The 26,168-nt window shown below is 42.4% G+C and overlaps 1 protein-coding gene across 1 annotated transcript in view; it reads left to right on the top strand.

Annotated features, from left to right (window-relative positions):
* ELP6 (elongator acetyltransferase complex subunit 6) overlaps positions 1-26,168 on the top strand; it is a 418,952-nt gene that overhangs the window by 57,066 nt on the left and 335,718 nt on the right. Inside the window, exon 2 of the mRNA XM_069645832.1 lies at positions 3,721-3,787. Coding sequence (XP_069501933.1) covers positions 3,721-3,787 — 67 coding nt within the window. The remainder of the gene's footprint in view (positions 1-3,720; positions 3,788-26,168) is intronic.

Here is a 26,168-nt window from a genome sequence, read left to right as displayed (position 1 = left end):
GAATGCCAAAAGCCTAGTTAGCCTGCTGTTTGCTCCAAAATATGCAAAACCTACATAGTACATTGTATGACTTCTTGAGCTTTATAAAGTTACCGATTCCATGATGTTACTCCTTCGAAGTAAAGCTTTTTCACTGATCGCACTTGATTAATGTAAAGGTGTGTGGTTTTTTTCTGCCTTTGTCCAACAGCAAAGAGTAGCTCTTTGAGGGCCTCCAGTCATTCCGACACTTTGAGGGCATTTCCAGTCAGGATTACATATAGGGTGTATAAATAGAAGAATGTTTAGTCCGTTTTTTGAAGTTGGGAGTAGAATAAAGGGAGTAAAATAAGGAATTGCCATTCCCAATTGGGTATTTATGTTAGTCAAATTTCTAATGCTTAGTATCTTCCTTTGCACCTGATAATTTGTGCACATCGACAGATGTGTTTTAACCTTTTTAAAGTGCCACTTCAGATGAGGTAGTAGTAATATGTGTTCCTTATGATGGCACTGCTCTGCTGGTAACATGGATCCGAAATTATCTGTGCAGCTATAGGAGTGGAAGTAGAGTTCCAGAGTAAAACCAATGAATCTGCAAAACTCCACGTCCATTATTTCTCTGCAATAATATCGACCACCCGACACATGTATTTGCTTTCTGCCCCCCATTGTGATCATCTTAACACTAAAGACCTCTCAGACCATTATGAAATTATAAGGGGGTGTTCAGTGGCTAGGTTCTTGTAACCTGCAATGCTGTTAAATTACTTCAGCATCATTATAAAAGCCTAATTCAAAATGAAGAGCAAATAGAGCTAGGTGAGGTCTGCATGGATTTGAATGCCTAGCCATCTCAAATACTAGCGTAAGATCTTGACCAGACATCGGGCAGTTGAGGAACGTGGGGCCTATTTAGTACATCCAGACTCTCTTCTCTACATTTTCAATGAGATTAGTTTAGATCGAAGTATCACAATTAGTAATTATATTTCCTGAGATTAGCTCAACCTATAGGGCCTGATTCACAGAGCATTTTCCTATGAGATTGGGCCATTATAAAACGCTTCTGTGAATCAGGTCCATAGTCTTCAGCAGCTGTTTAGATAGCAATGGTTTACTTTTGCTAAAACTGCTAGAACGGCCCGTTTGTGTACCCAAGTTGAGATCGCAAGCACTAGATTCTTTCCTTTTAGGATTTGCTTTACAGTTCTCTAATTATGTGCATATTACTATGTTGTTTATCAAAGAATAACATTATGTGTTGTATTTGTGATGTCTGGTGTTTTATTCAAACCAAGGTTCATCACCTCCAAGGTGCGTCAGTGCTCTTGTTGTAAAAGAACCTACGTTCGTAGCTTTCAAAGATGTAATTCCATAGTATTCACCCAGCTGATTCTTAGCTGAGCCACTTGCCATTATTTCTATGCAAGGATTATGTGCTTGCTAATTCATGGATGGGTGCTTGGACCATAGTAAAAATACATCTGGCTAAACCTTGGCTGGACAATATTCTTTCTATTAACTCATGCGTGTGATAATTAGAGTTCTAGGAGCAAACAGCCTCGATGTAAGAAATAATAAATACTTCCCTTGTTAATGACGCCTACATTCTCAACCTTTTAACCGTCCTACTATCCACCATCTATCCCCTCAACACTGTTTGGGCGCCTCATTTAGTTTCTGCTCATACGTGACTGTCATAGGTGGTGAAGAGGTCAGAAGGGTAAGACTACAGTTCATGCGAATATGAAAAAAGCACAAACATCACTCCTATATCCAGGTATTCCATGGGCTTCACACAGTCCGTCATCTTCCCAGCCCCCTGGCCCTGCAAAAGCAGTCCATGTTTTCGGTCTTCGAGGGAGCGTTCCAGACCCAAACATGTTTTGTTTCCTTCAGCTTTGACAAACTAACACTGAACCTTCTATTGTTTCATATATATCCGCAATGGAGATGTAGTTCTGTAGCGCAAACCTAGCTAGAAAGTTAGACGCTTGTGCTTGAATGTTTTCAGGCTGTATAAAACCCATTTTCCATTTTTATTATATACACATACAAAAATGCTACATTTACCGAAACATAACTGTTACAAATAAGGCATGTTACTGGAAAACACATGTATCTTAATTTCTCTCGTTAGTAGATATTTTCTTTTACTTCTATGTAATTTATTGCAACATCTGTGTTGGGTTGTTCGTCAATTGTTCCTTTTTGCATGATTGTTAGGTTTCCAAGATTTGATCTATACACGCACACAGTATTTGGTGTATATTGTTGTTTATGTAAAATTGTAATAAAATTTCAGATATCAAAGATGAGAATCATTGTAGTAATACGTCCCACAAGATGCCTTACTGCATTTATTTTGAACTTCTGCCTTGGGTCGGTGACACGGCTACCGGGTGCAACATTTCACAGCTTTCACACGGTAAACTACGGTAGATCGATGACTCCCCCCTGAACCTAACCCCCCTGCACCCTCCAGATGTGGAGTGCATGCACCACCTGCCTACTAGGGGTTGTCCTCTGCCTTGTGGATAGCATAACATCCCTCAAATCGATATGTCGTGTACGTGATTTAGTGTGAAATCTGTGATGTGGCGTGCATTTCTTTGTAGAGCAATGTTCTACTACATATATATTATAGAGTCAGGCCACAAAATGTGCACTCGCCACTTACTGTAGGCTAGTGATATTTGACTTTTGGTGAGTAAGAAATGATGTGCTATGTGTATGTATAGAATTGAGGTGGCAAGTTACTTTTTATGGCTGGCTGGTAGCTTGCAGCTTGCATTTCTGCTCCCTGATATTATGATAATGTAATTGTATCAGTGTTCCTGTGCTGTTAGAACTCTTGACTTCACCTTTAGTCTCAAGAACCATCCATTGCTTGGCCCTGAATATTCCCCATTAGAGCAGTTTCTTTTGGAGTCTTGTGGGAGATCTCAAGTCGGTTTAGTACGCTGGTTGCTACCAAGCCTGGCATTGTGGTTATCAACAATGTATGACAAGCCACCATTTTTGTTGGTGACGTTGGTGACTAGTTCAAAGATGATTCTCTTTTTGTGCTTGGGAGTTTGGACGCAAATCACTGGCTTGGCCTAGGGTTAAATAACTGTTCATTTTCTGGTCCCAAGTTAATGGTATTTGTTGGTGAAGAACAGTTCTTATACAATAATATATCAAAGGATAAAATAAATGATCTCTTTTATGGATAGTGGAAACGTGAGCCTCCTATTGAAGCATGCAAGGCGGGCGTAGGGCTGCTGTTCCCTCTGCTCTACCCGACTCTTTATCCCTTGGTTGGGGCCTATCATATATCTTCATTACTCTGGTGTCTGGAATCAGTCTTTATCCGTAATTCCTTTCATCCCAAGAAGTTCTCCGATCTCTCTTGAACACTCTCTGTACAGATCAGATACATGTGTAACCTGCAGGTCACAAATTCAAATCCAAGCAGAGCGGACTCTAGTTCATGTTTCTGAGATACACGCCATGCATACCATTGGGTTCCGTAACTCCTATTATTAGGAAATTCGATTTGTAGTGTACCAGCGGAATCCTGCATTGCAAGGTCATCGTGCTGCTTACTAGGGTTCTTTGTCCTAGACTTAATCGCCTATGTTCTCGCCTGACAGCCTTCTATATTGTTTAATACATTTATTTAGCGTTTACACTGTGCGCAATCCTATGCACTTGCAGTTCAATGTCTCATTTCTATCTATGTTCTCCTTACAGGGTTGAACTGAAAATGTTTGCAGAACTGAACCATATCCTGAACGCTTCTCCAGAGCAACTAGAACAGGTAGGCGATGTATGATCCAAATTGGGAACCCTCTTCCCTCGTCTGCACTGCACGTTCTGAATTGCTCACGAGGCACAGTAGGTTCGCCCTCCTCCCTGTCCACCCTCTGCTCTTAAATATTATTTGTATTGCTGAATGTATTTCCCTCTCTCCTTCCGTCCGTGCGGGCGCTTTGAAACAGTATGTTCTTATTGTATAAGTGCCTAACAAGTAAACAATAAATAAAGGATGAAAAACTGCACCTGTAAACTAAATCTAGCACCCAAGTAGGCAATAGGCCTGCATAAACCACTATGTCAACGTGTAATAACCTGGTCACTATCCCACAGTTTTAAATATTCTTGCTTAATTTGTTTTTGGTTGCCCTAGGTCCATTATCTTTGCTTACATTTGGGTGTTGGCCCCTGGCATCAAAGAGTTGGTCTCTGGTTCTACCAGTGCATTCTCGAAATGGGGCGGTGTAAAAATCTGGTGGCTTCATGATGCATTCGGTTTTTAGATTCCAGCGGACCTAACATGATAGTGTAGCTTCAAGGAATAAGATAAACATTATGATGGCAAACCATAGGTTTGCTAATTGCTTTAAAACTTGTGGAAAGTTTAGCCGGAATTCTCTGCTCCACTTTTTATCATAAAGTGCCAAGGACCTGGTGGGAGAGTTAGCCAGGAAAAGTTCATTTTCTTTTTCAAATAACTCCAAACCAGCAGTAATCGGAAAGATACCTTTACAGGTGGCAACAATTCAAGTTGCATGCTACTTGCCAGCCATAAAGTCACTTGCCACCTCAATTCTATACATACACACCGCATAGCATTTCTTACTCACCAGGAGTCAAATACCATTAGCCAATGGCTAGTGTTGAGTTGCGATTTTGCACCCCGACTTTATCTAACCATATTCGTTTTGCAATGGCCAGAATTTTCAAAATCAGTCCTGCAGTTCCATTCCTAAAATTGTAAGTTGTGACATTATGGAAAATTAACAGCATGGTTATTATAAAATCTTGCATTGTGTCTCTGTTTCAGCAAAATTCTGCTGAGGTTTCTTTTTCCAATTCTCAGTGTGCACTACATTGATAATGTGTTTCCACATAGTGCTCAGTTCCTCAGTGCTGTAGTAAGTGTTATTACCCCATTTGATATTCATTTTAATGACCTTGAAGGATGAAAGGCGAAGTTAGGCCCTGCAACGTGGTTTGATCCTGCAAAGTGTGCACTGGCCTTGTGTGTGAGGCAAGCACTTAACTCATGAGCTATCCACCTGAACTTGTGTTAGTTGTATAGGGGAAAAGGCATCAGGTTGACAAGCACAAGAGGACACTTAGGAAAATATCCATAGTATCCACAGCCTCATTTTTGCAAGATCTAGTTCTGTAGCCTGATGATTATGCTTGCAGCTGGGGATGAACCCACTAACTGATCACAAACTCCTTGATATTCTACCTTCTCCTTCAGCCTGCCACTTTAATGTATTCTAAACAAAATAGCAGCTGGCCGCAGACTACCCTTTTCCAGCTGTACTGCCCAATATAGGAGGGTGCCTAGGCTGTCTCCTATAACTCTGTTTAATCTATAGCTTTGTCTTTGCTACTACATAATACTTATATTATATATACATAGTTAACTTATTATTTATGCAAAATATAGATCAACATTTCCATTCCGACATTACTGCAACACTCAATCTCTCAGGTTATGTTTATATTCTATATTCAAATCTATTGATATCCTTGGCACGAAAAGGTCAACTGCCCCCTCTAAGTTTTAGCCTTCCTACTGCAATACCACCTCCCTACTTGGTCACCAGCTCTGATGTTTCTCTAACATTGTGAACTTATTTAAATGAGAAATTTCCAAACCCTACCTCCAGCATTGCGCATACAGGGACACTGCGTTGAGCAGCACACTGCATAGAGCTTTGCACTGAAAACAGTTTTTAGTCCCTTTTTTATTATCATATTTATCTGTTCTGTGGCAAACCTTACACACATTCCTCTCACTAATATCTTGTTTCGAAAGGACACAAAATGGCTGTGTTGTTGCACCCTTTTATGTCTTATATACAAATAACTTTGTGACATTGAAAAAAAGAAAAAAAGGTTTTCAAATAAGTTGGTGCATTTTAATTGGCAAATTCCGATGATCAAATTTGAAGACTTAATTTGCGCCGTAATCTTGTCTGAATGAGTGTGTTTCCTGTCCTTATTTCTGTCCTTATTTCTGATATGCCTATAAAGCCATCCTATAGAAAATGTGTACAACTGCTTAGTTTGTACTAAGTCCAGTGTGTTGTAAGTTTTTGTATTAGAATTGGACACTGTCTTCTATTGTAAGTGTGTAGGCTATATGACTGCTCTACTGTAGTTTCTTGAGGCCTTGAAGTACCAATATAGTGGATAGTCTGATTTTATTTTGTGTATGGCATGACATCCCTTCAGTGTGTCTTTGTTTTGAAAGTATGGGAAGAACACTGACGCCTTCTATTGATTAGGAATAACAACTGTGTGTTTCCAAATGTCTTCTGGGTTAGGACCGCCTTGGCAGCCCATCCATTCCTCATTCGAAGAAGTTCTGTGTTTGGTCTAGGCAGTGCTCCAGATAAGATCTGGAAGTGGGAGTATTTTAGTCCCTATTTTTTGAAGTTGGGAGTAAAATGATTTTATTGGGAGTAAAAATGGAAGTCAAAATGGAAGTCCAATTCCCAATGAGAGTATTTTATAAGCAGGTAAAAATAGGTTCCAACTGAAAAACTACCATCCACCGTAGTAATGACGTCCTTTAGAGCCTTTGGACAAAGAGTCAGATTCATCCTCAAAACCATTTCATGATCCACATAATTGCCGATGGCACCGCTGTCGACGTAAGCTTCAATCGCATGTAATCGATCCGGATGTTCAGGGCTAATGAGGACCATAGGTATCACGAAATGCGAGGTCACGGAACTGGTTTTAACGCTCGGCAAGAGGACCTCTATTCTTGTCGGGCAAGGTCGTTTCCCTGCTCAGAGTTTGGGACCCTGGTAACTGCAGCTCCTACTGCCTTCTTGGCTGGTTTCACCGGACAGTCTCGAAGAAAGTGCCCCGAGTTTCCGCAATAGAGGCATAATTGCAGCTGTTTTCTCCTTTCCCGCTCCTTTTGTGTTAGTGGTCCTTTCAGGCCCCCTATTTGCATGGGTTCCCCGGAGTCTACTCCTTTGGTAGGAGTTGGTGGTTTGGAAAATACTCGAGCATCAAACTTGGAACGATCGGCCTTCCTGTTCTGCAGTCTGTGGTCAATTTGAACGACTAAGTCAATATAGTCCGAACAGTCTTGCGGGGGATTCACTACTTGGGCTAACACATCTTTGAGCTCTCCACGTAGACCTCTATAAAACAGCGTAATCCTTTTGTCCTCAGGCCATCGAGTTTCCACTATCAGTCTGTTGAAAGACGCAATATAAGCCAAAAGGTCTTGATTACCCTGTCGCAATGAAAGGAGCTCATTGTCCAAGGCCTGCCCCTGTGAATGTCTTGCAAACAGTTTTTCCATACTGAACTGAAAAGCTTGAAAATCATGGAGAACCGGATCATCTTGATTAACTAGAGGGATCGACCAGTCTGCCGCATTGCCACTAAGGTACGAAAGCACGAAAGCTACCTTAGCTTGATCAGTTGGAAAGGCTGCTGGCCGGCATAAGAAGTGCAACCGGCACTGATTAATAAATACTGCAAACCTCTTTGGGTCACCAGAAAATCGTTCGGGCGGAGCCAGAGGTACATTCCCAGGTAGGTTCATCTGCACTGGGTTCGTAGAGGATGTTGAAGGAAGATTTGCCCCTGATGCGGGTAACGGAGTTTGTCCGGCTTGTGACTGTAGCAATTGTCTAGCGAGATCGTCTGTTCGCTCCTTGGAAATAATCAGTTCCCTTCTTAGAGCATTCGTTTCCTGATGGGCTGCATGCACTTCTGCTCTTAGTTCCCCAAGTAACTGGGCTAGCTGGTCGGTATCCGAGGTTTCCATAGCGCCTGGGTGGGAGTTTTGCGATAGGCTTTGCGTTCTGTAACGCTCACCTGATTCCCGCAGAGGCGCCGGTCTTGACTGGGTGAATGCCGTATCTTCAAAGGTGATGTGTAACACACGGTTGGCTCTTTGGGCTGGACCTCTGTGCACTGTATGTCTGACTCGAAGAGTAAGATGTCTGCAGATAGAAAATATGGGATTAATGAACTGGGGTTATTGGGTGCCTCTCTCCTCTTCCCTTTCTCTTCTCCTGTAGAACCCCAAAGGTTAACACCCTCACCTTAGGTAAGTGAACGCCGAGCTCTCCATCTGCCTCGGGGCAGGGTGCCGTAACCAGTTTCTTCACTGGATAAGGGTGCAGGCCTCTTGACCTCAGAGGACTGCTGTCCGTCGTTAACTGCACGAACGGAAAGTCCTGGGCACTTCAAATGTCTTAAAAGTCTTTTGTAATGATATCTCTTGTTTTGCAGGGTTCCAGCGATGGCGGATGGCGGGCTGATGAGAGTTGAGGATCGAACCCGCGTGAGGAATAGAAGCGCCTGGAAGCACGTAAGTAAGCGCTTGTAGCCTGCTTCACGATGCGCACTAACTGTCCCTTTTATCTTGCAGGTACAAGTTCGGAGCTTTAGAGAAGCTGAAGGGTGCTGGAATACCCACTGGATTCGGCATGGGAAGGAGTAATGGCACGTCAGTAATAAAGTTGCCCAATGTCTTTAAACGCACCTTCTTTTGTCTTTCAGATGCGGGATGCAGCGCCGAAGGCCTCCAGAGCGTGCGAAGAGCTGGTAAGCTTTTGTCTTTCAGATGCCGGAATGCAGTGCGAAGACCTCCGGAGCATGCGAAGAGTAGGTAAGCCTTTGTCTTTCAGATGCCGGAATGCAGCGCGAGGCGTTGGTGACAGCCGATGGACCAGGTAAGAGATGCGCTGCCACTGAAGACCGTAGTGCTAACCTGTTCTTTCTTTGTCTTTACAGGTGCTGCTGAAGACTGGATTCCAGGATGGTAAGCCTTTGTTCCCTTAGGCCCAGGATCAGAAGCAGAAGACACGATGAGTGTTCTGCTGCAGAGAATGCAGAATAACGCAAAGCAAGATTCATCCATCGGGTGTGGTTTAAATAGCCTCCTGTAGTGCTTAGGTATCTCCTTCCACAGCCATGCCTAGGTAAGAAAAGAGTTCCTGCTTTCCAGAAGAGTTCCAGTGTTCTGAACCTAGGGAGTGGCTCCTGCCCCACCCGACAGGAAAAGTAGTCCCAAACAGAAGAGGATCAGGGGTTCAACTGGCAGGTAAATAAGCAGCATGGTCTGCTGCAGGTAAGTCCACCCAAGCATTATGAGCCCGGCGCTTCCAGCGCTGGGAATGGGCATCTTTATGAGCCTGGTGCCACTGGCGCCAGGACAGGGTCCAAAAGGTCCCAATTGGGACTGGCTGGCACTCGGAACTGGGGTTATGGGTCTGCTTCCAAGGGAGTCTGGCAAGTCCTGATCTTTTGGAAGCAGAGATCATGACAATTCCGTCAAGGAGCAGCCTTCTAAAGTGAGCTTTTACTTCTCTCAAAGTAGAAGGGACGGGTCTGCTAGTAGAATATATGTACCTTTGGTCCATATGTATTGTATGCACCTTTTGGTCCATGTGTGGGTTGTATAGGGTGCAGTGACTCCTAAGCGGCAGTGCAGGTGCTTTGGCCTCTGATATCCATGCTGGCTGGGCTGTTGGCACCCAGTGTGGTATGTGAATGCTGTATAATTGGAACTTCTTTAATATTCTGGGCCAGTTTGGCATTGTGAGTATTCCTTTCTCTTATTGCAAGTCCGTGGTGCTGGGACAGGCAAAGTGTACCTTACAGTCAACTGCTGGTCTCCATGTTTAAGTACAACCTTTTTGGAAATGAGGAGCGACTAGCATAGTCTTTCTCCCCCAAGCATTGGACTTTCTGCTTAAAGCCTACTGCGAGTAATCTTCATTGGCATCCCTTATTAACCAGATATCCTGGGGTGTGAGTGACTGCTGCTATGAAGAGGGAGAATACTGACGACAAAGGTACTGAAGGAGGGGGTGACTCGCCTTGAAGAATTGCCTGCCTGGCTACAGTGGCATCCAATAACTAGAGGCAAGCCTCCTCTTCCCTTGGCGAGCCAGCACTACAAGATACCATTGCCATTGCTTTAGCTCTCCCCGGATGTCCTGCGGCACCGTAGCTGCGAGAACTGTTGCAGGGTTCTGCTGGAAAGGTCTGTTGCAGAGCCTTGTTTTTGGGCTCATTTGTTTCCTTGGGAGAGGTTTCCAGAAGCCCGGTCTATAGCTTAATCACCACCCGAGCTCTTGCATTTGCAAGATTTGAATGTTGTGGGTGTGTTCATTACCCCTGTGGTATTTTTCACAGTACTGCATACATGTATGTAGGTAGCCTTAATACAAACCCCAGTAGAAATGTTAATGATGGCATTTCATTAACTATACAGTAATCTTTTCAATTGGCTTTCTCGATTTTTTTCAAGCAAATTCACTGCTGTGAAGTGGATCTACCACCACAGGATGAAGGTGGGGGGCATGTCAGAGGATCTGTGCCTATCTCCCCTGTAAGAAATTAGGTGAAGATCAATGCACAGTGCTTCCAGTGGGGGGGATCTAACTCCTGGCAGCATTTGTCTGTTAACATTGGAACCCCCATGATTGGCATGAGTGTTGCTGTTTTATGTTTTGTCTTTGCAAATGGAGGCCTGCTAGTGCAATGGCATTTTCTGATTCAACATGGGTATGGGGGTTGATCACAGCCCACCCTCCACTCTGGGTCAATCACCGAATGTATAGCTATATCAGGAATGAGCCCAACACTTGGGTATGTGCGGGAGCTGCAGGTGTTGGTCAAGCCCCGACTTACCAGGGTCTTTGTGCAATGTCTCTGCTTGAAAAGAAGGTTGATCTCTGTAGAGGGCAAGCCTGCCCCCAAGAGTGTGACGGGTAGCCGTTTGGCCCTCTCAAGGATGATGGGAGAATGTGATAAACCCTCCGGGGAATAAAACCCCCAGTGGTTCCAATGGTATTCTTGAGGAGCCGAACCGAGGTTCCAGTTGTCAGTAAGTGGGAAGATCCAGAGGGTACTTTGATCCAAGGAAGCTGGTAATACAGAAGGTGAGGAGGCACGGACAGAGTGGGGTTTGGGACAAAGGAGTAACATTGACGAGGGAGGGAACACGGTATTATGTGAAAAGCAGAATGAAGGAAGGAAGGAACAAGGCAAGTAAGGCTCAAGGAGTACTCGCAGGACGGAGTGTCGGGCAATAACGCTAAGCATTGTGATGCGCAGGCTGTCTGTCTTTGTTCGAAGAAATGGTCTTCTGATGATGGGAGCTGGGCGCAGCCTTAATAAGCTAGACTGCTAACTGCACTTCTGTAGGAAGGCATAACTGGCCCACAGCACACCTCTGTAGCGCGGGATCTTACCAGCAGGTTTCTTGCACCCACAAGCAGTACCCACGCCTGCATGGAATTGCCTTCTGTGATACAGTGATTTCTGTGGTGGGTAAATCCAGTCACAGCATGTGAGGCAAGCTTTGTGCCTCTTGTCCTACACTCTGAGTGCTTTGTCGATTGGGTCCAAATTGTTATGCAACCTAGGAGGACCAGTGTTTTTGCTATTCTGGATTCTCTTTCTGCCGTGTTCAAACCAATATTTTAAGAGTGCAGGACATTTCCACTTGTGAAGGCAAAATGACACTTTTGGGCAAGGTGCAGTGCCCTGGAAAGATCTGGGTAAATCACTGTTTGTGAATTGTTGGCTAAAAACCTGCCCATTGGAGTCCTGCTTTCACTGTCTCAGCTCACTTTACATCAAGAACTTGCTAAACTGCCCTAGTTGGGGAACCACTCTTAGGGAAGTTATCACATATCAGAATCCAGCCCTGTTGCAATTGGTGCAATCATGAATGGTGACAATTACCCCTTGTCAAGTTCACTGATTACTTTGTCCTGAGTTTGCATTATTTACTTTTTATGTGTTTGAATTTGTTTAACTTTTCAAATATTCTGACAAAAAATGTTTCTGCCAAATTTCTATCATTTTATCCAATAGATGCACTTCTTTCTTAATGAACACATCTAAACGTTATCTGAGGCATAATTAAAAATGACCAGGACATACACAACATATTTCAATGTCATCATCATATAAAGTACAGCCAGTGCATTAATAAAGTGCAAGTGCGTTTATTATTACATTTGACTATTAAATCCAAAACATAAACCAGAATACATTTATGCAGTACTATAAACATTCTTGGGGCCTGATTCATGGAAGTGTTTTATAATGGCACAATCCCATAGGAAAACATTCTGCATTAGTCTGCTAACAAACGCAACTACAGATGTGCATGCTTGTAAGTTAAATGATTATTATTGTTATCCATTATTACTGCATGGACTTTAATTCAGTTACAAGTTGACATTTAACAATGTTTTGTCATAGTACAATTGTAACCGCCTTCTTCAGGACTCCTCACATTTGTTAATATAGGAGGACATGTCTTTTTTTCCCCCAATCCTCCTTCAATCATTATCATGGAAATTTGCATCTGTCGTCAAAAAGATCGTTTTAATATGTTTTGTGGTAGGTTAAAAGAAGGAGGTGGACCAAGTAGTCGAATTCTCACAATTCTCTTTATTAAAATAGGGAAAGGCCCGTCTAACCCTATCACACAGGTTCAACCCTACCTAACACAACACTAATTATGAACCTCGTCGTCAGTAGGGTAGTCCAAAACAATGATCTGTCCTCCATCCAAAAAGCTATCCTACGCTAACCCTACCACTAATCAAATATCAAAAGCAAGGAAGAGATCCAGGAGAATGACTCTTCTCCTGGACAGGCTTTTTCCAGCCTTAATAGTCGATTTTCAAATAGTTTGTGCTAACCATGCAAATTAACTCCTTTAATTCTTGTAGGGGACTTTTCCGCCTTTTCTGTCCTCTCTGTAGTGCTTTCAATACAGTTGTTTGGTTTCCCACAATAGGGTTTCGACCCTTATTCGTTTCAGATTCTTGCAGTGTCTCTATATTGTTATCTGTCCTTGGTTTACACTTCAACCACTTCCTGAACTGTACTTAACTTTATTTAAGGCATTCACAACCACTGGGACGAGTATGAGGAGTCACCTTATGCTCTTTCAACCCTGTTTCCCCTCCCGGGTCTCCCACTGCTCCCGTTATCTCTATTCAGATGGCTTGGCATCACTGATTCTTTCTGTGGGCTAGGGCTACCTCTCGTATTTTGGACACGTCCACCATTTCATCTTTCATTTGGCTCCAGTGCACGGCTCAGCTGAGACTTTACAGTTGCAGTCTCCGCGTCACTTGAGAACCAGTCGGTCCACCTCTTCAGGGTCCTGCTACTGCCTCGATGGTCCCTTCTGGGCATACACAATCAATCTCTCTCTCTCTCTCTCTCGCTCTCTTTCTCTCTTTCTCTCTTTCTCTCTTTCTCTCTCTTTCTCTCTCTTTCTCTCTCTTTCTCTCTCTTTCTCCAGGTATGGTTGGTTGCCAACCACTGGGATATCTCTATTTTTGGTATCCTCTTCTTCTCAGTATGTTGGTTTTTCTGCTGGTGAGTTGGTGTGACATTACAATAACAAACAGTGGCTTGTAGAGGATGTTCCTCCCGAAGTCTGGATGATCTTGGTGGTTCTTTGGGGAGTTCCTTGATAGAACTTGAGTCCTTGTCCTCAAGAGGGTAGTCTCTCCCTGTGAGGTCCTGCTTACTGCCACCCCTAGGGGGAATGTTGCGTAGCAGGCTCACTTCCCTAGCCTTACAGGGAAGTGCTCCCTTCTGGGGAGAAGTGACAAGATCCTGTGAATCAACACATACCCTTTCCCTTACGAGCCTGCCTTCCCCTTCTAGAAATTGGAAACCTACTGAGGAAATGAACGCTCCTTGCCTTTTTTTGTGTTCTATGGTAAAGCAGTAGGGTCGAAGGTCTAAAAATCTATGAATTAATCAAAGATTTGTATCTTTCTTAAGACTTAGTCAAGTCAGAGGGGAATGGTCGGTTACTAACCTAAATTTGCATCCAGTTACGTAGTACTTTAAATAGGGTACCACCCACTTGATGGCCAGGGCCTCTAGCTCAGTAGAGGGAGTAGTTCTGCTCTTTCTGGAAGAGTTTCCTGCTAATATAAAGGACAGGATGTTCCACTGCCTCATACTCCTGAGAGAGTACAGCCCCAATGCCTACCTTATAGGCATCTGTATGTAGGATGAATCCCCTGTTGAAATTTGTGACCCTAAGGGCAGGTTCACTGCACAGAATATGTTTAATATGTCAAAGTTGTGGGGTGTTGTGATTGTGTTATGCTGTTCAGTTTCAGCCCAGTTACCAGGGATTCTATTTTGTCAATGTTGGGGGCCATTAAACCAACCAATGACTTGCTCTTTTATCTACCTGCGTGCACAGCTAAACATTCGGCAGCAGATATTACTCCATTCATGACATGTTTTGTGAATAAATCATTAGCACTGGGTATGGTCCCTTTTGGAATTGAAGAAATCGATCATCACACCTTTACTGGAAAAAACAGTCTTGACTCTGACAACCTACGGTCCTGTGGCAGCTTTACCCGGGGTAGGAAAGATCTTGGAGAAGGTAGTCACGGTTCAATTGCAGGAATATGTTGAGATGGAGTCCTTTTTGGACCCCGTCAATCAGGGTTTCGGCCCAAACGTGGGGCTGAGACCACGTTGTTGGCAGCCTGGAACGGACTCCTACGAGTAGCAGATCACAGAGAGCTGTCATTGCCTGTGATGCTAGAACTCTCGGCGGCATTCGATACGTTGGATAATGGCAGTTTATCAAGATGCCTGCAGGAGATTGGCAATGTCTCTGAAAGGGCCATTAAATGCTTTCTTTCTTAATGGATCGCCAACAAGTGAGGTCAGGAGGCTTTCTTTCAGATTCACTCCCACCAGGCTCCTCCTTAACTCCGCTACTGTTTAATTTGTATTTGCACCCATTAATGGACACTCTGCAGAAACACGAGGTCTGCTTCCAGTCGTATGCAGACGATACACAGATGGTTATTAAGTTAAGTAATGTGGAGGAGTCATTTCTAAGAGTAGGGCAGTGTCTGCAGGAAGTCAGTAATTGGATTGCAGTGAACTGGCTCCAGCTCAACCCAAGTAAAACAGAAGTGGCCCTGTTTGGTCCTATGATTATGGTCAGTGCCGAGAGAAGGCCACTTGCTCCATGCCTTCTGGGCTCTAAATTGAATTTTTCTCCTAAAATTAAAAACCTCAGCTGCATTTGGCAGGAAGATCTAAGCAGTGAGGGTGAGATGGGGGCCCTCTTTGACAAGCCATTCCATATGTTCCTAAACAGGACCATGCAAGAGTAGTTGGAGCACTGGTTAATTCCCAGTTGGACTACTGCAACAGTCGACTAGGAAGCATTCCGCGTAAACAACTTCAGCGGCTCCAAAGGGCGCAGAACGCTGCAGTCAGTGTTTTTAAAGTGAGTAAGTCTACACCCATTTCAGCACTGCGACGTTGCCTACACTGGTTAGCAGTGGGGATAGGATTGATTTTAAGATTCTGTGCCTGAATAATCTTGCTCCTCTCTGTCTGGCAGAGAAATTGAGTCTTTATCAACCGACCTGTAACTTACGTTCTGGGGACAAATTGCTTTTGACTGTCCCCTCGTCCTCATTCCATATCAAAGCTATCTTGATCCTATTTCCCATTTTAGCTTAGTTTATCCGTCCGACATGATGCATTGGTCGAGTAATTGAGGATAAACCAGAGTAATACCCCATAAATCCTAAGGATCCTCTAAGTTCTTGTTGCTTTTGGCGGTTCTGTACGTTTTACAGCTTTTACCTTTTCTAACAGGGGTTGCATCAAACTGTTACCTACAAAAACTCTAGGTACTTTAATGGCTGACTGCACCAGGTGACATTTCTTAGGGTTTGCAGTTAGCCCAGCCTTCCTTGATGCTTTTATGTGCTCATATAAATGGAAGAGATTTTCCTCCCATGTCTCGCCACGTATTAGGATATCATCAAGGTAAGTGCTGCAAAAGTGTGAAAAGGGTTGCAATACATTGTGCATTAAGCGCTGAAAGGTGGCAGGTGCACCATGTAACCCGAAAGGGAGGACTGTAAATGGAAACCAGCCCCAGGGAGTGGAGAAAGCATTTTTTTCTAAATCTGAGAGTTTTAAGGGGACTTGGCAATGGCTCTTTTTGAGATCAGTCGTGGAGATGTAGCCCAGATTGTCTATTAAATAATCAATCCTAGGCATGGGATAGTTATGAAACTGGGAAATGGAATTTAACTTTCTGAAATGGATGCAACACCTCCACGATTTATCAGGTTTTGCGACTAGGACTATTGGCGAAAACCAAGGGCTCTCTGATGGCTCGATTATATCTGCCTCTAGTATACTGTCCATTCCCTGAGGATTGTTTCCTTTCTGGGATCCTATAAGGTTTTTAATTTACCACCTTCATTGGAGGAGTTCTGATGTTGTGTACGAAATTGTGGACCCTCTCTGGCTAGTAACTGAAAACATCAGGGAATTGATGTAGTAGGTGTTGAATATCTCCCAGTTGACTTGACTTGCGGAGAGTTCGGCAGAGATGAGACCAGTTTCCTTGTTTTTGTCCGTCAGTAAAGTGGCCATGGTTACTGAGGTATTCTCAGCGGGATCCACCCTCCATTCTTTTAAAAGGTTAATATGGTAAATTTGCTTTTTCTGCCTATGGTCTGGTTGGGCAACCACATAATTATACAGACCCTTCTTATTGATGATCTCCTAATATCCGAACCACTTTGCGAGCATTTTCCGGTCCGAGGTAGGTAATACCAATACTTTTTGTCCCACTGAAAAGGAATGGTGAATGGCCTATTTGATCAGATTGGGTCTTTTGATTGGCTTGGGCCTGTTCCAAATGTTTAGTTACTGCTTCTCAAACTATTGCCATGGGTTGTTTTAGGCGTTGGGCAGTTTGTGATATGGGCATCGCTGCTTCTTACCTTTCTTCCCAGGTCTCCTGGGGCATATCTAAGATAGCTCTTGGTTCCTTCCGGTAAAGAAGTTCAAAGGATGAGAATCCCAAAGAGGCCTGAGGTGATTTCCTTACTGTAAAAGCACCCACAGAATCATTGTGTCCCAACATCTTCCGTCTATTTCATCCAGGTTTTTCAAGAATTTCTTTAAAGTCTGATTGAAGCGTTTGACCAGTACATCAGTCTGCGGATGATAAACGGACGTATGGAATGTCTTGATCGGCAGTATTTCATTCACCTCAGCCATTATTTTGGACATAAAGGTGGTCCCGTGATCACTTTGGGGAATCCTACCCAGGACAAGAAGGGAATGAAGTGTTTTAGAATTAGTTGTGATGTGTTATTTCTAAGTGAAAATGCTTCGGGGTAGTTGGTGGAGTAGTCGACTATTACCTATATATATTCATTTGCCTGCCTGAATGGCTCAAACGGACCGACAATGTCCATTCCAATGCAGGAAAAAGGTACCTCAATAATGGAAAGAGGTTGGAGTGGTGCAGATGAAAACATTGGGGTAGTGGTTTTTTGGCATATTGAGCAAATTGTTACAAAGTTTTTAATGTCGGCATGAATTTCAGGCCAATAAAACTTTGGGAAAACTGGACTCTGGGTATTTGTTACTCCCTGATGACCGGATGTTAGGTGAGAGTGTGCCAGTTCCAACACCACCCTTTGGTAACTCAGTGGAATGACTAACTGGTTTCTTGATAGTCCATCAGTGGTGGTGTCACCCCGATATAACAGACCCATTTTCAAGAAAAAGAAGGGACCACATTGAGCCCTACTTTCTGTCTCTGGCACTACCTTGGAAAAGGCTTCAGTTAGGGTGGTGGCAGGACTTGTGTTGTATTTTGGGCCCAAAATACACCACAAGAGGTGCTACTTAAAAGCAATGAGAATACATCTAAGCTTTCTCTATGTGGGTCAGACAACAAGAGATGCCTGTTTAAGGATTGCGGAAAACCGATGTAGGATCATATACAAGATGACCAGTGCACCTATGGCCCAACATTTCACAAGATGATCTATTCTGGTGGATCATCAATGCAGTGACAGGCACTAATACTGTAGAGCAAACGTTACTACATTAAGAGTCAGTGGATCCATAGGCTAAAAATACATATTACTAGCCTAAATGAACAATTCTTGATTATCTGAATTAAATTAGGTTACACGTGTACTATTTATATTGGTGGACATATGAATAAATGTATGAAATCAAGTGTATGTATATATTTAATCTAACTCAAGATGGCAGAGGTATTCGCCATCAACTGTAATCCTAAATCCGAAAGAAATATTGGCCAATATAGAAGGTCCGTTCTCCTGTGGAGGTTTCTCTCCTAACTGTTATTTGGTTGATATATACATTAATACTATACAAGCCTTTTTAAAATGGAATCATGATAAATATGAACAGATAATACGATTTATCCAATCCAAGATGGCGCTTGTATATGTAACAAATGCTAATTTGCATCATGACGTTACGGATGTATCATCATTGCTATAGTTAACTTCTCTCCAATAGGATAATGTTGCCTGTTATATATTCGCTGTGCGGGAGTATATTGATCCACTGTAGAATTCCGATTTGGTACTTCAACAGGTACAATAATATTGAGACCTGAATCCACTCATTAATCCAATTGAAGATGGTGCATACTCGTGCAACTCAGGTCATGATGTCACGGTCCTACCACCAACGCAAGTATAACATCCCTCAAACAGGATAATGATGTTCGAGACCTGCTCACCGTGAGGGCTCACATTGACTCATTGTGAAATTACCCTGTGGAATGCTGATTTCGATATTGCATTTCAACAGACACAATAATTTAATACTTAGACCTGAATACTATATTTTGTGGTAAAACCAAAACAGGAAATAGTACATAAACCAAGTCTTGTGGACTCCTTTTGCTTTCCACTAGGGAACAACTGTAACTTTGGTAATTTGCGTCTAAGACTGGCCTGATTAAAGGAAAGATGAGAAGATCAGATGAATCTTTGAAAGGTAAATAACTTCTTTACGTAAATTAAAGAAGCAAATTTCAATAAGAAGTGTAACCAGTTCAGTAGACCTTTATTGGTACATAACTATTCGGATTATGTTTCCAATGGACAAACCCTTGATGAAATAATAGAAAAGAATACTATTGAGAAATCTAGCTTTATGTACAACTGGATACTCTTGTCTGCAATACGTTCTAGGGTGTGGGCAATACAATTGAGGTATTAAAACCGTGTATGTGAAAAATTGTTGTAAATAAATAATTACACACACATATATATCAAAACCTCATGTCAATCTTTTTAACGACAGCTAAAGATTTCCCCGATAACAATTGAAGGAGGATTGGAAAAGAGACATGTCCTCCTACTTTAACAAATCGGAGGGGGTCCTGAAGAAGGTGGTTAAAATTGTACTATGCCAAACCAATGTTAAATGTCGACCAAGTCCATGGAGTAATTATGGATTTATAATATAGTTAAAGTCCACCTAAGGATACGGGACGTTGTTGCCCCAAGCAGAAGCGGAAAAATAAAGATAAAGATAATGATAATAATAATTTAGTTTAGAAGCATGCAAATCTGTACTTGCCTTTGTTAGCAAACGGAGACTGTATATACTATTGCATAGATGTATTTTTGTTTGTATTTTGGATTTAAAAGTCAATGTAATAAGAAACGCACTTGCACTTTATTAATGCACTGTTTGTACGCTGTATGCTGATGAAATTGAAATATATTGTGTATATCCTGGTGGGTTTTTTTACACTCTATTTCTAATTTTCATTAAATCATTAAACCATGTTACAACCAAATACTGCGCTTGAACTATATACAGTTATATTAAAAAGTTATATACAAGCAATATAATAATAAAATCACAGTAGAAAATCCAACACCCAAAAACCAAACTCAGATTCTCTAAGGCACAATTTAACACAACATAACAAACAACATAACAAGACAAGACGAAAGACAACAAATAAACACCCATGTTGCTAGCCCTCCCCCCTCCTTTTATTATTATTATTATTTTTTAAATAAAGATACATAACTCACACCCCAATTTATCAATTTCCATAAAATGTATTGAAAGGTCCCGAAAGTTCTTCATATACTGCTTCTCTGTGCTGCTTACATAATGAACATTTCTTGTATTTTGAAAGAATCCTTATATCATAAAGCCATTCCTCAACGAGAGGCTTTTTCCTTGTTTACCACACCTTTAACACCTGCTTTATCGCTATCAGTATGCCTCTGTTAATCCAATTTCTTGTTACATAGTCAATATTTCATCTGCATCTTGGAGATTGTAGAATCACAGACAAAGGGCTTCGTGGAAAATTGATGGTCCAAATTGCGTCAATTCTGTCCAACACATCCTTCCAGTAGTCCATCACTCTATCATAGTTTCATAGCATGTGCAACAGAGTTCCTTTTTCTTTCCGACAACCCCAGCAATAATCATTTTCCACCAGTCCTAAACCACATATACAGACAGGGGTCCAATACATTCTACCCAACACTCTTTGGTGAATGTAACGTAAATTACAGTACATTGTTGCCTTAACCGGGACCTTCCAGATTTGTTCCCATTCCTTCAACGAGATGTCCTTGCCCAACTCTTCAGACCAGGTCATTCTTAGCTTCTCCCATGAAGTCAGTCAAGTACTCTCCAAAGGTATACAGCTCATGATACTAGACACTTTCTGCTGCATTGCAGAAAATAACCCACAAATCTCTGGTTTCTGCACAAACCATGTGTCTAACATCTGTTGCCTTTCAGAAATCAAATCCTTCAAGATTCTATACCTTCCCAGTTCCATCCCATTCAGCCCATATTTATTTCTCAGATTCTCAAAGGAAACCATTTCTTCATCATCATTCCAGACGTCGCCAATCGCCAGAATACCTCAATTACTCCAACTTCTCCAATTCAACATCCTATTATTCACCTGTAATCCCGGATTACACCAGAGCGATGCATCTTTATACATATGCAACCCCTGACCACTGTCTGTTATCAGTGAAACCAATGCATCTTTTGTAACAGCAATTGATTTTAGATTCATAGCTTGTCGGGGTAGTTTCCCAAGGGAGTACAAACTCTTTACATGGTGTGGTTCCAACATTTTCTTTTCTATTTGTGCCCACCAAGGCAACAGACCTAAATCACCATTAAAAAAAATAAACGATTTTTTTAACAGGAAACCCTTACAATAATTCCCTAGGATAGGATAACCAAATCCACCATCCTGAACCTTTTGAATCATAATATATCGTGGAATCCTAGCTCCTTTTCCAACACCCCAAGAAAATCTTGAAAGACTTTGGAATTGATTGTAAAAGATATAAAACCTTCGGAAGTAACATCATTTATAATGTATATAATAGGCTAATAGTTAGGTCCGTAGTTAGTCGGACTTTGATCAAACAATACATTTATTTATGTTGTTTTTGTTCTTGTGTTGTCTTTGTGTTTGTCTGTGTAGGAGTGATTGTATTATTTCACACCTTGTTCATTTATTATGATGGGGGGTCTACAGTGTGAATGGAAAAGAATGTCAAAATGTTGGAAAAGCACACATGACATCAATGAATATGTCCTGGTGGTCTTTAATTCTGCCTCGGATAATGTTTAGATGTGTTCATTAAGAAATAAGTGTATGAACTGAATAAATGATTGAATTTTGGCATGAACATGTTTTGTTAGAATATGTATGTCTCTCAGTTTGTAGCCCATCGAGGAGACACAACAAAGTATTATAACATTTAAAATAGGCATAACAATTAGGACCACCCAGCATTCGCTTCAGTTGTAACATTGTTTTGATTCTGGCGACGTTCTGCTTAGTGACCAAAAAGCAGTTTATTATGGAGCCTGGAAACACTGAAACTTTATTGATGCTCTTATTCTATGTTAGCGGAAGTAGCCATGCTCGTAAAGTGCATCATTTCCATGCCATCGGGCAGAGTATGGTAGCCTAATCTGTTCACAGCAAGAATGGCATGAAGGCCAGTTTTGAAAGTGTAGACTAGGAGTTAGGAATGTGAGCCACAGTTACTGGTGAAATTCTTTTGAATACTTTGGTGTCCCTCTGTTGAATCCAAGATGTTGCACTTGGCTGTGCCGTAGGAATTGGTTGAGGGGTGGCTTCCATTGATTGATTTTCTTTAAAGACAGGGGGTTTGGTAAACATACATCTGCTGCTAGTCTGGGCCATTCCTGGTTACTCCCATCAACCATTTAGGACTTAAGTGCATCTGGCTCCTCTAAAGTTAATTATGCTATATTGGATGATAGTGAGAGTCACCTTTTCTGGACTTGACAAGAATCTAATACAATAAACGTGTGTTGCTGAGTAGATCAGTTCCCGCAATTCTAAGGGAAGAGATGAATTATTTGATCATGGTGTCAACTATTCCTGCCCGTCATTTTTTGGGAAAACGTGCTTTTCTTTGAATTCTGTGCGCATTGCACTTTAAAAAAATAAATAAAGAGAGATCTGTGTTGAATGAGAAACGCAGCCAGTTCATCAGGGTACCTAAAGTGTTGCATTGGAGTGAGTGACATTAGTTTTACCAATCATTTTTCCAACATCATCTGTCTCATTTGCTACACCCATAGTTTTATGTTATTGTGATGAAATGACTACTAATATGAAAGAGTGCAGGGGATGAGTAATGACGAAAGTGCCTACTCGGCCCTAAACTACTACTAAACTAGGCGGGATCCCAATCATAAAGGTGAAACGGGCACAGCCCAACAGGTATACGTCCTTCACCACTTTAGACAATATGGCGAGGGCAGGCTATACTCTACAGGGGGCGTGTGAGATCAATGCAAACGGCAATAGCATGAGAGCACCAAAGTAAAAGTTGTCCAGCCAAGCTTCTATAAAATAGTATCTTTAGGTAAACTAACAACAATTCATCCAACTAATTCAAAACACAACTTCACTGCCCCTTTAAGGTAAAGCACATAGAAAGCAGACTTTAAAATAGTTATTTATTATTTATTAATATTTGCATTCAGTTCTAAAAGAACTTTAACAAACACCAAATTACTACTATTGATATACATTTTATAAAATCCCCATATTATAATACATTATTGAATTTCAATTAATATGTTAACAAAGAACCACTACAGCCTAAAAAACAATCACATGTCATCCAATTTCAAAGCCAAAACACATTAAAAATGTCATATTTTATCTCTTGGATTTCATCAAAAGTCCCACTGCTTTCCAATAAATACCTTTTTTTTTTTTTTTTTTTTTATTTTTTAAAAAGCTAAAATTCCTATACACAATGAAAGTAAAATCCTCATAAAAAAACCCATGTTTTTGTTGGGTAACAGACACGCAAGTCCATGTTTACAACACTTCCCAGGACCTCTTCAGCCTTTAGCCCACCCCAACTAACTCACGTATCCCTTTACTGTTTAAAAGTTTTTCCACCCGTTTCCATACCCAATAAAGTGCAATGTGCAGTGACTCCAATTCAGAATTCAAACAAGAAATCTGATCTAAACGGAGACTCCGTGTGGGTGGAGGTAAGTCTTTATTCCAACAGACAGACCCCGTGGCCACACCGCCACACACCCTTCACCAACCGTCCTTTCCTCTCGCACCTGGAATGCCAAATATGCATTAACACGAGCCAGCATTCCAGTGTACATTATGACACATCCCCCCCCACCCCCTTAGCACAACACAAAGAAAGAACACAACAGCATATGTGTCACTAAGCAATAAAACATTGCATGAATTCAATAACGAGGAATAATTCCTGAAGAGGTTGAAACTGTAGGAAGGAAAAACAATAACTATGAAAACAATTGTTAAAGCACAATAATCTCTACACAAAACAAAAAGGAATACTCACTCACCGCAAAAAAAAATACTCTCACTCACCGTAACCAAACACCCAGAACACAGTTCACCCACTACCATACATAATCACTCATCCTGACTGGAGGCCCACACACCCTTGATGGACGCCCCCCACTCACATATGAAGCACAGGCAACACTTTCCCCTGACACCACATTCACTCTGACTTCCTGACCGTTTCCCATAGGCACCTCGTTATCACCACCTCCAGTCCCACGCACACGCTGCTCCACAGAGAAATCACATAATGCACCCTCCAACTCGGAATCCCGCTGAAGCAACGGTGCTGCACCACTGCTTAGCACGACAATCCTTCTCTTGCTCCATCTCATCCCATCATCAAGAACTACATAACCTGTCCCCACCCTTACTACCATGCGAAGGGACATAAACGCACTACTCCCCTTGGGAACAAACCTGGGATTCGTCACACAGACCCGATCACCAACTTCAACCCTAATGGGCCTTCTCCCACGCTGTTGCACCCTCACACGATCGTGATGAGACCGCACCCTCTGCAACACCTCAGACATATTCACCTCTGTCACCACACCACCACCCAGGGCAGCTGTCCTCAACCTAGACCCAGCCTTCCTGCCCCTCATCAGTTCAAACGGAGTTCTACCAGTTATCACCAATGGTGTCCTCCTATACGCCGACAACACTTTCAACAACACCTCCTGCCACGGCAACCCGTTGGCTATGGCCAGCTGAACGGCACCCTTGACAAAACAACAACATTTTTTCCACCAATCCATTCACGCGTGGATTGTACAAAGCAGTCCTATGATGTCTAATGCCATAGTTCCTTAAGAAATCTTGTATTTGCTGGGACACAAATTGCACCCCGTTGTCCGTAACCATGCTCGCAGGCAACCCTTCCCTATAAAATATCCTCTTGAGGAACCCAATAACGTCAGTAGTCACGTTCTAAAAAATGTCAGCCTCCACCCACTGCGAAGTATAATCCACCAGCACCACCATAAACCTCAAACCACCCTGCAAACACTCCATGGGGCCCATAACGTCCAAAGCCACCTTGGACCACACCTCGTTGGGCACGTCGACAGTATACACAGGTTGCGGATGCACCAACCTACTCTTATCACTCACGGCACAAGCCACACACTCCTTCAAGACCACTTCCACCTCCTCATCCATGACTGGCCACCAATATGCTTCTTGCAACCTCCTTTTGGTCAAAGACCTACCTAAATGCCCTTCATGGGCCAGCTCTACCAACCTAGTTCTCATATTCACGGGAGGCACCAACCTCGCTCCCCTTGTGACACCCCACGGTCCCTCCGCCAACTCCCTCAAAACCTGAATGTACCCCTTACCTTCCACCCTATCCTTAACTGCTTCCGAACCTTCCCGCAGACCTTCTCTAATCCAAGCAAGTTCAGCATCCTTGGCTGATTCTACCACCCATTCATTCTTATCCACCGCGGAAAGTACACATGCCACCTGTGCGCCCACATCTCTCTCCTCCACCTCCTCCGGTACTTCCACAGGCAACCACGACAAACAGTCTGCCACCACATTCCTTTTTCCCGGAAGAGACTCCACCCTAAAATTGAACTCTTGCAGATCCACCATCCACCTCGCTATTCTCGGAGACACCAATGCCACCCCTTTGGTCGTGAGCACATACACCAATGGGTTGTGGTCCGTCCTGATAAGATATGGGATTCCCCATAGAAAAGTCCTAAAATGCTTCGAGGCCCACACCGCGGCAAATGCCTCTCTCTCTATAACCGCATACCTCCTCTCTGCATCCCTAACTGCTCTAGATGCAAAGGCAATTGGCTTACATACACCATCCTGCCACTGCTCTAGAACCGCCCCCACGCCTACATCGCTGGCATCCACTGTGCGTACCGTTGTATTTTTCGGGTCAAATTACAACAAAGATGGAGCGCCATCTACATCCTGCTTCAATGTCACATATTCGGCCTGGCATTCCCGAGACCATTCGAATCTGACATTCTTCTTTTTTTTTTGAAAATTAATATTGTGCATTTTAGTTTAAAAAAACTTTTTACACAGTTATAACTATTTCATTCCAAAACCTGCTAGAAGTGAACAATCTAACGTCCATTCCCAACAAAAAGCATTTCATTAGTATCAACAGTTTACATGTTAATTTCCTTATCACATCACATTGCAATCAGATGATCTAACTCCAGCTAAACAAAAACTACATAAGTGTCTGTATCCTTATCAGGACTCATTTAAATAATCATACTCTTCAGCATCCCCGTCAACCTTAACAGTATCTGGGGCCAATAGCCTCCGCAACTGTAGTTCAATTATTAAAATAAAGCCACAAAGTTTAAACATAAATGAGTTATTTGGGTTCATCGTACACTTTAGCCATAATGATTCTCTGGCCAAAGACGTAGATCCAACAATAGTA

This window comes from Ambystoma mexicanum, chromosome 2p (assembly GCF_040938575.1).
Source record: "Ambystoma mexicanum isolate Mex_15411 chromosome 2p, UKY_AmexF1_1, whole genome shotgun sequence".
Classification (NCBI taxonomy): domain Eukaryota; kingdom Metazoa; phylum Chordata; class Amphibia; order Caudata; family Ambystomatidae; genus Ambystoma; species Ambystoma mexicanum.
The sequence above is the reverse complement of the archived record's forward strand: the minus strand, read 5'-3'. Positions and strand labels throughout refer to the sequence as shown.